General features: G+C 48.9%; 2 protein-coding genes across 9 annotated transcripts in view; one reads left to right on the forward strand and one right to left on the reverse strand.

The window, feature by feature from the left end:
* The window catches only part of BID (BH3 interacting domain death agonist), a 25,420-nt gene extending 17,873 nt beyond the window's left edge, over nt 1-7,547 (reverse strand). For all 4 annotated transcript variants that reach the window (XM_005664130.4, XM_021091203.2, XM_085024845.1 and 1 more), the window contains exon 1: nt 7,449-7,547. The gene's annotated coding sequence lies outside the window, so the exon portion shown is untranslated. The remainder of the gene's footprint in view (nt 1-7,448) is intronic.
* The window catches only part of LOC146403467 (uncharacterized), a 13,661-nt gene extending 6,065 nt beyond the window's left edge, over nt 1-7,596 (forward strand). Inside the window, exons 1-2 of one of the 5 annotated variants that reach the window (XM_084957247.1) lie at nt 313-3,370; nt 4,297-7,596. In XM_084957247.1, the coding sequence (XP_084813373.1) occupies nt 7,207-7,596 (390 nt within the window). In that variant the 5' untranslated portion in view covers nt 313-3,370; nt 4,297-7,206. Of the gene's footprint in view, nt 1-312; nt 3,371-4,227 lie in introns of those variants that run through there. The other 4 variants (XM_084957248.1, XM_084957249.1, XM_084957251.1 and 1 more) reach the window with 4 other exon arrangements.
* Nucleotides 7,597-12,731: the final 5,135 nt, after the last annotated feature.

Genomic DNA, 12,731 nt, shown 5'->3' on the forward strand with positions numbered 1-12,731 from the left:
CTCGCTTCTGCCCACCAGGACTGTCAGGAGAGAAGGAAGCTGAAGCTGGGAGGCTGGTTCCTCCGCCTCCTTTGACTGAGCTCACCAACCCTCTATCCTCCCCACAGACACCTGGGAAATTCCCCAGAAACCACTCTCTTCCCTCCCCTTCATCTCAAAGGCCTGGGAACCTGGAATCAACTGAGGCTTTAATACATGTTTGACGTGATCTTGCACATGGAAAAGTCCAAGGAATCCACTAAAATATCCTGGCTGTGATAGATGAGTGCACCAAGGCTGCAGGACACAATCTTCCAAGGTCTTTTGTAATTCTTTTTTTTTTTTTTTTTTTTTGGTCTTTTTAGGGCCACACCTGCAGCATATGGAGGTTCCCAGGCTAGGGATCGAATCAGAGCTACAGCTGCCAGCCTACACCACAGCCACAGCAACGCCAGAGACTCCTACCTACACCACAACTCACGGCAACGCCTGATACTTAACCCACCAAGTGAGGCCAGGGGTTGAACAACCTCATGGTTCCTAGTCGGATTCCTTTCCACTGTGCCACAACGGGAACTCCGCTGCTGTATTTCTATAATGCCTAGCAATAAGCAACCCAAACATGAAACTGAGAAATATAATGGCATCAAGAAAAATAAAATTCTGGAATTCAAAGCTTATTACTGAGCTACAGTGACAGAGACAATGTGGTCCTGGCAAAGGATAAACATATAGATCAATGGACCAGAATGACAGTCCATAAATAAACCCTAATATTATGCTTGATCAATCTCTGACAAAGGGGCCAAGACCAGGGTAAAGAATAGCCTTTTGGGAGTTCCCGTCATGACGAAGCGGAAATGAATCTGACTAGGAACCATGAGGTTGTGGGTTCAATCCCTGGCTTCGCTCAGTGGGTTAAGGATCTGGCGTTGCCCTGAGCTGTGGTGTAGGCCGCAGACACGGCTCGCATCTGGCATTGCTGTGGCTGTGGTGTAGGCCGGCAGCTATAGGTCTGACTAGACTCCAAGCCTGGGAACCTCCATATGCCGTGGGTGCGGCCCTAAAAAGACAAAAGACAAAAAAAAAAAAAAAAAAAAAGCCTTTTGGCATATATCCAGAGAAAACTATAATTCCAAAAGATACATGTACCCCTATGTTCACTGCAGCACTATTCATGATAGCCAAGACATGGAAACAACCTAAGTGTCTATGGACAGATGAATGGATTAAGAGGATGGGGTACATATAGACAACTCATATATATTACTCAGTCATAAAAATGAATGAAATCATGCCATTTGCAGCAACATGGATGGACCTAAGATTAGCATACTGAGTGAAGTCACGCAAAGACATCTATCATGAGATCACCAATATGTGGAATCCAATAAAAATGATACAAAAGAACTCATTTATAAAACAGAAACAAACTCACAGATTTCAAAACCAATCTTCTGGTTACCACAAGTTAAACTTTTGGGGAGAGGAAAGAATTTGGAGGGTGGGAATAACACATACTTACTACTGTATAAAATAATTAAACAAGACCCTACTGTATATAGCACAGGAAAATCTACTCAATAGTTTGTAATAACCTATATGAGAAATAAGAATGGATATATTTATATGAATGACTGATTCACTTTGCTGTACTCCTGAAACTAATACAACACTGTAAATCATTTATACGCTAAGAAAATTAAAAAGCATGAATTTGGGCCCCTGCATAAAAATTAACTCAAAATAGATCACAGACCTAAATGTAAAAGCTACAACTATTAAAAAAACTCTTAGAAGAGAATGAAGGAATAAAACTTTACAGTCTTGGGTAAGGAGATGATTTCTTAGATGCAATCTTTTTTTTAAATTATTTTTTTCCATTATGGTTGGTTTAGTGTTCTGTCAGTTTCTACTGTATAGCAAAGTGACCCAGTCACAAATATACATACATTCTTTTTCTCACATTATCCTCCATCATGTTCCATCGTAAGTGACTAGATATAGTTCCCTGTGCTATAGAGCAAGATCTCATTGCTTACCTTTTTTTTTTTTTTTTTTTTTTGCTTTTTAGGGCAGCACCCCCAGCATATGGAAGTTCCCAGGCTAGGGGTCAAATCGGAGCTACAGCTGCTGGCCTACACCACAGCCACAGCAACTCGGAATCTGAGCTGCGTCTTCGACCTACACCACAGCTCATGGCAACATTGGATCCCTAACCCACTGAGCGAGGCCAGGGATCGAACCCACATCCTCATGGATCCTAGTTGGGTTCATTAACTGTTGAGCCATGAAGGGAATTCCCAGGATCTCATTGCTCATCCACTCCAAATGCAATAGTTTGCATCTACTAACCCCAGACTTCCAGTCCAGTCCATCCCACTCCCTCCCCTTCCCTCTTGGCAACCACAAATCTGTTCTGCAAGTCCATAAGTTTTTTTTCTGTGGAAAGGTTCATTTGTGCCATATATTAGATTCCAGATATAAGTGATATCATATGGTATTTGTCTTTTTCTTTCTGACTCTCTCAGTATGAGAGTCTCTAGTTCCATCCATGTTGCTGCAAATGCCATTATTTTTGCTCTTGTTTATGGCTGAGCAGTATTCTATTTTGTATATATACCACATCTTCTTAATCCATTCATCTGTCAATGAACATTTAGTTTGTATGTCTTGGCTATTGTGAATAGTGCGGCAATGAACATATGGGTGCATGTGTCTTTTTCAAGGAAAGTTTTGTCCAAGGTACCTCCATACTGTTTTCCAATGGTTGTACCAATATACATTCTCACCAACAATGAAGGAAGGTACCCTTTTCTCCACACCCTCACCAGCATTTATTTGTTGACTTGTTAAAGATGGCTATTCTGACAAGTGTGAGGTGGTACCTCACAGTAGTTTTGATTTGCATTTCTCTAACAATTAGTGATGCTGAGCATTTTTTCATGTGCCAGATGGCCATCTGTATATCTTCTTTGGAGAAATGTCTATTGAGGTCTTTTGCCCATTTTTCAATTGGGTTGTTCTTTTTTTTTTTTTTTGCTGTTGAGATGTACAAGTTGTTTGTGTATTTCAGAGATTAAGCCCTTGTCAGTTGCATTGTTTGAAACTATTTTCTCCCATTCTGCAGGGTGTATTTTTGGGTTTTTTTACAGTTTCCTTTGCTATGCAAAAGCTTGTCAGTTTGATTAGGTTCCATTGGTTTATTTTTGCTTTTATTTCTGTTGCCTTGGGTGTCTGACCTTAGATGCAATCTTAAAAGATTAAGACAGGAGTTCCCGTTGTGGCTCAGTGGTTAACGAATCCGACTAGGAACCATGAGGTTGCGGGTTCGATCCTTTGCCTTGCTCAGTGGGTTAAGGTTCTGGCGTTGCCATGAGCTGTGGTGTAGGTTGCAGACACGGCTTGGATCCTGCATTGCTGTGGCTCTGGCATAGGCCAGCAGCTACAGCTCCGATTTGACCCCCTAGCCTGGGAACCTCCATATGCCACGGGAGCAGCCCAAGAAATGGCAAAAAAAAAAAAAAAAGACATAGGAGTTCCCATCACGGTGCAGCAGAAACAAATCTGACTAGGAATTATGAGGTTGCAAGTTCAATCCCTGTCCTTACTCAGTGGGTTAAGGATATGGCATTACCATGAGCTGTAGTGCAGGTCCCAGACCTGGCTTGGATCCTGAGTTGCTGTTGCTGTGGTGTAGGCTGGCAGCTGTAGCTCTGATTTGACCCTTAGCCTGGGAACCTCCATATGCTCCAAGTGCAGCTCTAAAAAGCAAAAGCAAAAAAAAAAAAAAAAAAAAAAAAAAAAAGAATAAGCCATATACAAGAGAAAAATTAACTGGACTTCGTGAAAATTAAAAATCTTTGTGCTCCAAATGACATAATCCGTGAAAAGACAACCCACAGAAAGGGGGAAAAAATACATCATTTATCAAAGGATTTATATCCACAATACATAAAAAATGCTTGTAACAACAATAAAATGACAACCCCATTAAAAATTGCGCAAAAGATTTTTTTTTGGCCATGCCCTCGGCAAGAAATTCTTGGGCCAGGGACCGAACCATCACCATAGCAGTGACAATGCTGTATCCTTAACCACTAGGCCCCCAGGGAACTCCATGGGTAAAAGATTTTAATAGGATAATAAATACACAACAAGATGCTCCTTGTCATTAACCATTACAAAACCACAATGAGGAGTTCCATCATGGCTCAGTGGTTAACAAATCCAACTAGGAACCATGAGATTGCAGGTTCAATCCCTGGCCTCGCTCAGGGGGTTAAGGATCCAGCATTGGTGTGAGCTGTGGTGCAGGTTCCAGATGCGGCTCGGATCTGGTGTTGCTGTAGCTCTGGCGTAGGCTGGCAGCTGTAGCTTCGATTAGACCTCTAGCCTGGGAACCTCCATATGCCGTGGGTGCGGCCCTAAAAAGACAAAAGACAAATAATAAGAATAACCACAATGAGACACTGGTTCACAGGCACTGGGATGGCTAGACTCAAAAAGATAATAGCAAGTGGTAGAAATGGTGTGGAGAGGTGGAAACCCTCAGGCAGTGCGGGTGGGAATTTAAACAGTACAGCCACTATGGAAAACAGCTTTGCAGTTCCACAAACTGTTAAATAGAGTCATCACATGACCCAGCAACGCCACTCCTAGGTGTGTCTGCATAGAGAAGAAATGAAAACATGTCCACACAGAAACTTGTACATGAATGTTCATAGTGACAATTATTCAAAATAGCCAAAAGCCAAATGTCTATGAACTGTTGAACAGATAAAGAAACTGCAGTATATCCATAAAATGGAATGTTATTTGGCCATCAAAGGGAGTGAAGTTTTGATACAGGTTACAGCATGGATAAACTTTGAATCATTACACTGAATGAAGAAATCTAGTCACAGAAAATCAGACTGTATGATTCCATTTATATGAACTTCCCAGAACAGGCAAACCCACAGAGAAAAAGGTAGACTAGGGTTGCCTATGGCTGTGGGATAACGGTGCTGGGAGTGATTGATGTGGAGTTTCTTTTCAGGGTTTTGAGGGCTCTAAATAGAATGTGGTGACCACTGCTCCACTCTGCAAATATACTGGAATCCACTTTAAATGGGTAAATTTTATGGTATGTGAAATATCTCAAAGTGTTTTTTAAAAAAACTGCTAGAGGAAGGCTGGAATAAAGAGAGAAGCCATCCTCAGCCCCCCACCCCCCCTCCTGGGAAGGACACCCTTCTGGTGCTAAGAGCTTGGTGTCCTGCTGCCCCTACCTGCCCAGGGCAGGGGCTTGAAAGATGTGCATATGCACATGGGGCGGAGGCAGGAGCCCCAGGCAACCCCAGAGCACCAAGGCCAGTCTTGGTCTGAACAGTCCATAACCATCCTCCCTTAGAGCCACCAAAGCTCTTCTGGAGATCCTGAGCCCTGGACCCAGAAGGGGCCACTCCCCACACAGTGGCAGCCCCACTCCTGGCCACCACTCCCACTAGGGCAGAAGGTCCCCAGGCCCCACAGCACGTGTGTGCCTGAGGTAACCAGTCCCCTCTTACACCTTGCCTGTGACTCAGAGGGCACTTATTTCCTTTAAAACCACCACCTCCACCGCCAAGCTGGCAGGATTACTGGGGGGAAAGGGTAACTGAAAACAAGCCACTTCCTTCCTCATTGTCTAAGCTGGTGGCTTCTGGGACCCGACGCAAATACACAAAAGCCAACCAAGAACTCCATTTGCAGCAGAACCTCCAAAAGTGGTTGCTCTGTGGTTCACCAGAGCCTGCCATTCATGCCTACCATTCACTGGAAACTTCCCCATTTAGACCCACACAGGCAGGAAGCAGGGAAAGGGACTGGGGGGGGGGGGATGCCCCAAGAGGGTCTATGGCACTGCCCTGCAAGAAGGAGAGTCTGCTGAGGGGCCAGGGTCCTCCCTCTGCTCTCAGGCAGGTCTAATGGGTGTGCATGCAGGGACAGGGTGGAGGCCCGTGAGGGCTGTGACCCTGGGCAAGCTGCTCCAAGCTTGGCCTCCGATTCCTCCGATTCCTCCGATTCCTCATCCCCACCAGCATTTGCCCAAACACAAACTCTCGAGCTGTGGATCTAGCACAGAGCCCTCTGAGTGTCATGGCTGGTCGTGCTCAACTAACTTTTGCAGACCTGGTGGCTCTGGACAGGCACATGTGTGACCTCCAGGGGGGCAGTCAGGTGCTGCTGTCTGATCCCAGGGGGTTGGAAGGTGGCCTGCACTGCCCTCCACAGCCCTGGCCTGACAAATGGCCAGCAAAGGTGCAGCCACAGAAGCACTTTCAGTGCCACCCTCTAGAGCATGTCTCCTGAGGGCTCAGTCCAGAGGCAGTGTCCTGGGCACCCCAGCAAGACACATGGTCCATCCTCAGGACACAGGCCCCTTCCTCCCCTTGCAGGAGGCAGAAAGAGAACCACTCACTGCCTCTGCCCTGCCAGCCAGGCCTGCTGCAGGGAAGCCCCTGATCCTTCCTTCTCAGTGCAGGGGATCCCCAAGGGGCCCATTCTCACTTGCAGTGAGGGGTCCAGGCACAGTCAGCAAAGGTTGTGAACTCCGAACTCCCCACCCCCCGCCGCCCTGCAAGGAGCAGGCCCCTGTCCCCCAGTTCCCTGCACAGCTGGCAAGCTCCTAGTCATCCTTCAGAGCCCACCTCAGAGAGCATAGCAGGAACCAGCCAGTGTTCCCGCAGCTCTCTGCACCAAAGCCGCATGCCTGCGTTTCAGTCACATCCTCACCGCACAGCTGCCCGCCCAGCCCAGAGAATTGTCCTTGAACCCGCCGCTCTTCGCTTCAGGCAGGACAGCAGAAGGCACCCTTGGCTGCCCCTTCTTCCCAGCAGTGCCTTCCTGGAGTCACCTCACACGTCTAAAGCCAGAGGACTTTCCTCCCACCCTCCGCCCAGCTCCAGCACAGGCCCTCTTCCAGGGACAGTCAGGCGAGGCTCCCAGTGGACTCTGGGACCCTAGCTCAGGGTGTGCCCGGAGATGGCAGGGACCCAGGCCCAGGAAAGGCCCCCACCCCAACCCGCCTGCGCCCGGATGAGTGGGATGGAACTGAGAACCACGTGCCCCTGCGGACGCCGTCTAGGGAGGCCTGCGCAGCAGACAGACCCGCCGAAAAAGTATGGCCTGGGGGTAGTTGCCCGAAAGGGGGTCGAGGATGAGGCCCGCCTCGGTTAAGGACCCTTCCCCCCTCCCCTCCCTATGAGGACCATCCGACCCCGACAGCGCAGCACGTCCCATTCGGTGGATAAAAGAACCGTGCCCCCACTGGTGACTGAAGGCCTCCCAGGGTCTCCGGTCACTAAGTCACTCAACCCACTTTCGCCGCCGGCAGCGTGTCACTGGAGAAGTGCCAGGGCGCCGGACTGGCAGCTACCTCACGCGGAGGAAGCGGCGGGGAGGAGTGGGGGTCCCGGGAACTGGGGGCGCGAGGCGGTACTCACCTCCCAACGAGGTGCGAGCAGGAGGGACAGCTGCGTGAGATGCGGGACGCGGAACGCGGGTCGCGCAGCGAAGGGCGCGGGCGCCGGGCAGAAAAAACCGACGTCCGTGGAGTGGAGTGCGCAGGCGCCGCGAGCCCACTTCCTTTAGTTCCCGCCAGGGCCCAACCCCGCCCCGCCGGCCACGCCCACCAGGCCCCGCCTCTCCCCGGTGGTGGGGTCAGGCCCCTTGCCAGGTGCCCACAGGCGGAGCGGAGAAGCAGAAGTAGAGGCCTGGGGCCTGGGAGGTTGAGGCCTCGAGAATCCAGGGCGGCGGTCCCTACACGCGAACTCAGGAATAGAAACTGAATTTTTAAAAAAGAAAAAGACCGGAAGGAAGTAAACCAGAAGTCGTCCTATAGTTACAGTAGAATCAAAATCACAGGATTTTCTGCTTTTTTGTACTTTTCGACTTTTCTTGACTGTGGTGCCAATTTTACAACGACTAAAAACTGTGTAAAAAAGATCACATAATGCAACAGTTTTTAAATCTACGCAGTGTTATCTGTGTTGCAACTTCATTTCTTTCAGAGTTGCATATCCAAGTGATTAAAGCATACAAAGCAAGTAACTTTTATTTATTTATTTATTTTTTTGGTTTTTAGGGCCGCACCTGCAGCATATAGAAGTTCCCAGGCTAGGGGTCTAATGAAAGCTACAGCTGCCGGCCTAAGCCACAGCCACAGCAATGCCAGCTCTTTTGAATGGGGTTTCTGGCAGCCAAAACAAAAGAGGAAGAGAGAGGGATCAATTTCACAACTCTACAAAGAAAGGACTCTGTGGGCCAATTTCCACTTGAAGAGAATCCAGTTTATCTCACCTTTGTCTTTTTTTCTTTCCTTTTTTTTTTTTTTTTTCCTGGCCTACTTTACAGCCCACAGCAACGCCAGATCCTTAACCCACTGAGCGAGGTCAAGGATTGAACCCGAGTCTTTATGGATACTAGTCGGGTTTGTTACCACTGAGCCACAAGATGAACTATCTCACTCAACTTTAAATGAAATTTCTGGTTTTTATGTGCAGCTTAAGTTGGCTCTGAAGGAAGTGAAGGAGACAATCTAGAAATTTTTGTCAAGAGCAGGCTCATTCCAATGAAGATGTGACTGGTGTGAAGGGAAACATTCTTAGGATGTCTGAGATCACAAGACAAGCCACCCATCAGGATCCCAGCTCAGCACTCACTCCCCTTGTGGCCATGAAGGCTGCTGGGAACTTGGCAGCTGAGTCTTCAGCCTCTGCCCCCACCGCACCCACATTCTAGAGCCCAAAGTTCATCTCTAGAACAACAAATGCCTTGCTAGTGCCATATATGGACCAGCCAGTTCAAACCATGCTCCCTCAAAGCTGTTCCTGGGCTCTCACTGAAGTCTTACCAGGAGTTTAGCTTCTAACCAGTGCATGTAACCAGTGATCCTTCCAACCTCAGCTCCTCTTACCCTAACCATTTCTAACTACTAAACTTAGGTGACAGATGACATGCCTCTCCGCCTTCTAAAACAGGCCTCTAATCATAATTTCACTTTCCATGCCGCAGGCTCCTGGGCTGTGACGGGCTGCTGTGGCTCTGGCAGCACTACACGTTCCCCAGTGCCACAGTGCATGTCTGCCCACGGGTCCATGGGGCCCTAAGCATGGCAGTCACAGTAGTACTGCTGTGAACAGTGTTATGCAGACCTTTTTGTGGACACTTCTCTGCAGTCTAATGCCTCAGAGTGGAGCTGATGGAGTTGGGGAATGTTTAGTTGTATCAGAAGCTGCCAGGTTTGCTAAGTGGCTGAACCACTCTGCACTCCCAGCAGCGGTCTCAGAGTCCCATCTGCCCCATCCTACCCCATCCTACCTCATGGCTACAACACCCTTCCTCCCACCAATGCCCCAGCCCACCTACCGGTCACCCCCCCCACTTTCACGCCCTATAGTCCTTCACCTTTCATAAAAGTTCAGATGGTGTCACACCATCCCTGACCATTCTGTCTGGTTTCCCATGGTCTTTTCAATAGTCTCCAAAGTCCTGCATGTCCCACACCCTCTCTAAGCTCAAATCTCACCGCTGTCCCTTGTTATTCTGCTTCAGCCCAGTGGCCTCTGCACTTTGCCTGGGCCCAGCTTCTGCACAGCACACAACACAACCTGCAGTCTGATGGAACTGTGTGTGCTGGTCTCTCTCCCTGGAAGGTCATCTGTGAGGAGGACTAGGATTCCAGTCATGCTCTCGCCTTGGTGCCTAGAATAGCGCCTAGTGCCCCCGAGGGCTCAGTGTGAAATGAGAGTGTGTGTGGGGGTTGCCCTGGGCAGAAGTCGAGGCAGGGTGCTGTGAGGGGGAGGCGGAGGCGGGACGTGGTCCTCTAAGGAGATGCCAGCTGGATTGGTAGCTGAAAAGTCAGAGAAGGACCAGACGTAAGGAGAGGGAAGAGCGTTCTGCACACAGGGGATATCTGCTACAGTGTCCCAGGTTCCGAGACACTGTGGGGTGGGTGACGAGTGTTGGAAATTAACTCTGGCTTGGGTCTCCAGTGTGGGAAAGTGAGACACATGGACAAGGAGAAATCTCGACAAGGCTCTTCTGCAGAAGGGCGCGGGTGCTCAAAAAGTGCCGCAAACAAGAAAAGACCCTCCCTGTTTCTCCCTAATGCAGCTGATGGACATGTCCCCTTCCCACGGGTCAGGTCAGGGCACATTCTTCCCAGTTGGCGAATTGAAACAAATTGTTGCTGGGAAAAGAGGTGAGGAAGGGGGTCGCAGAGGCATTTCGGCTGAAACCAAAGCAAAATGGAGTCACCAAGATTTCCTTTGATAGAAAAGACATTATGTTACTTTCCACACGAGGGAGCCAGGGGAACGGGGGAACCTCACCCCATACATGATGGCACATGATGGCCACCACTGCCCATTACCGGCAGACACACACTAATGGGCCCTGGCCTCTGTGTGGGTGTCGCCCAGCTTTCTGCAAGCCTCTTGCTGGCAGGGTCCCTTCTCCCAACTCTAGCCCTCAGTTCTAATTTGCAGCTTCTGTTACTCTCTGGGCTTTAAAGTCTGTCCACGTTCCGTGTAAATTAAGAGAGAAGGATGCTTCTGGCAAAGGCAAGACAGTGGGAAGCACCCAGGGAGCCCTGGCAGGGTGGTTCCTCTACATCTGTACCATGGTGACCGTAGTTGTTTTTTTTTTTGTTTTTTTTTGTTTGTTTGTTTGTTTTGTCTTTTTTGACATTTCTAGGGCAGCTCGTATGGCATATGGAGGTTCCTAGGCTAGGGGTTGAATCAGAGCTGTAGCCACCGGCCTATGCCAGAGCCACAGCAACGCGGGATCCGAGCCGTGTCTGCAACCTACACCACAGCTCATGGCAACACCGGATCCTTAACCCAGCAAGGCCAGGGATCAAACCCACAACCTCGTGGTTCCTAGTCGGATTTGTTAACCACTGCACCACGACGGGAACTCCAGCTGCAGCTTTTTTTTTTTTGTCTTTTTGCCTTTTCTGGGGCCGCTCCCGAGGCATATGGAGGTTCCCAGGATAGGAGTCCAATCGGAGCTGTAGCCTCCAGCCTACACCACAGGCACAGCAACATGGGATCCGAGACTTGTCTGTGACCTACACCACAGCTGGCAACGCTGGATCCTTAACCCACTGAGCAAGGCCAGGGATTGAACCCGCAACCTCATGTTTCCTAGTCGGATTCATTAACAACTGCGCCACGACGGGAATTCCCCCAGCTGTAGCTTTTAGCTTTAGTCAAAAGTCACAGAACATGACACTGAAGGGTAAATTTTACTGTGTGAAAAATTATAACTTAATTTAAAAATGATACAATAAACACATAGAAAAAATAAACCGAATGGTTGTGTCTGCAATGGAAACACAACACAAAACCCTGTGAGGTTTTGGCTGAGAGCTGTAGGTGCTGAGCAGAGTCAGAATCTTTTTTTATTTTTCCCTGAGGTTTCTCACTGCTACTTCCGGCTGCCAGCTGCTCTTCCAGTGACCCCAACTCCTTCCTAAGTTCTCTTCAGTGAAGCAAAAAGAGGCTGTCGTTTTCAAAAATATCTTTGAGGAGCCCGTTTCTAAAGGATTATTTCTAAATCTCATTGTTAGGAAATAGATTGTGTCCCCAGAATTCACAGGCTGAAGCTCTGACCCCAAGCCCCTCAGGATAGGGTGCACCTGGAGACAGAGACAGGGGCTTTGAAGAGGTGAGTAAGGTTAAATGAGCTACGAGGTGGGTCCTGGGCACAGAGAAGTTTCCGGCAGAGGCCTCATGTCAGCCCTGCGACACCTGACTTCAGACTTCCAGCCTCTAGGACCAAGAGGGGATAAACTCCTGTTGTTTAAGCCACTAAGTCAGCTATGCCTGCTGTGTAGATGCCCACACCCACTTCGAGCTCCAAGTAACCTGCGCACAGGCCAGGGGCTGGTTTGTTTTCCTTTCACTCCCCATGTCCCTTACCAGTGACCTTCCTCTCCTGGTCTTGGGAGGTAACATACCCAGTCACCCAAGTCAAGGGTAAAGCTTATGCTTTTTTTAGCAAAATCCAAACCATCCCCTCCTTCTCAGACCTGGGTCTCTTAAACCCTCCTCTCAGGCTGTTTCTGACAGACGCATGTGACAGATGACTTTAAGGAGCAGTGCTGGGCCTTCCTGAACTCCTGTTATGACCTGGCCTTTCCAGGCTCTGGTTCCAGGTCACACTCATGCTCAGACCCAGGCTCACAGGAAAACCTGTCCCAGGCCTGGACTTCAGCCCTAGACTCCTGTGCAACCCTCTATGTGGCCAGAGGGACCCCCATGGGGCACAGCAAGGGCTTGGTGATGGCTCTAAGTGTTTACACTTGTTCAAGTTCAAGGCTGAGTTTGGAGAATTGAGGTTACTGAACATCTGACATCAAGATGCCAGATAACACCTGCTCCATCTCATGTGGAATCAGAGAAGGAGACAGCCCACCCTCAACATGGCACATCAATAGGGATGTGGGAGGGTCCTGTAGACACCTCTTTCCCAATCCAACCTGAACTTCAGGGCTAAAGAGAAGATCTATACCCGAGGATATACTGACTGGGCAAGCTTGTTTCAGAAGTTGTTTGGGAGTTCCCTTTGTGGCTCAGAAGTTAACGATCCTGACTAGGATCCATGAGTATGTGGGTTCCATCCCTGGCCTTGCTCAGTGGGTTAAGGATCCAACCATGAGCTGCAGTGTAGGTCGCAGATATGGCTCAAATCTGGCGTTGTTGTGGCTGTGGTGTAGGCCC

This window comes from Sus scrofa, chromosome 5 (assembly GCF_054392235.1).
Source record: "Sus scrofa isolate SSC_HxYL_T2T_F1_AM1 chromosome 5, Sscrofa_HxYL_maternal_Yorkshire_Landrace_v2.0, whole genome shotgun sequence".
Classification (NCBI taxonomy): domain Eukaryota; kingdom Metazoa; phylum Chordata; class Mammalia; order Artiodactyla; family Suidae; genus Sus; species Sus scrofa.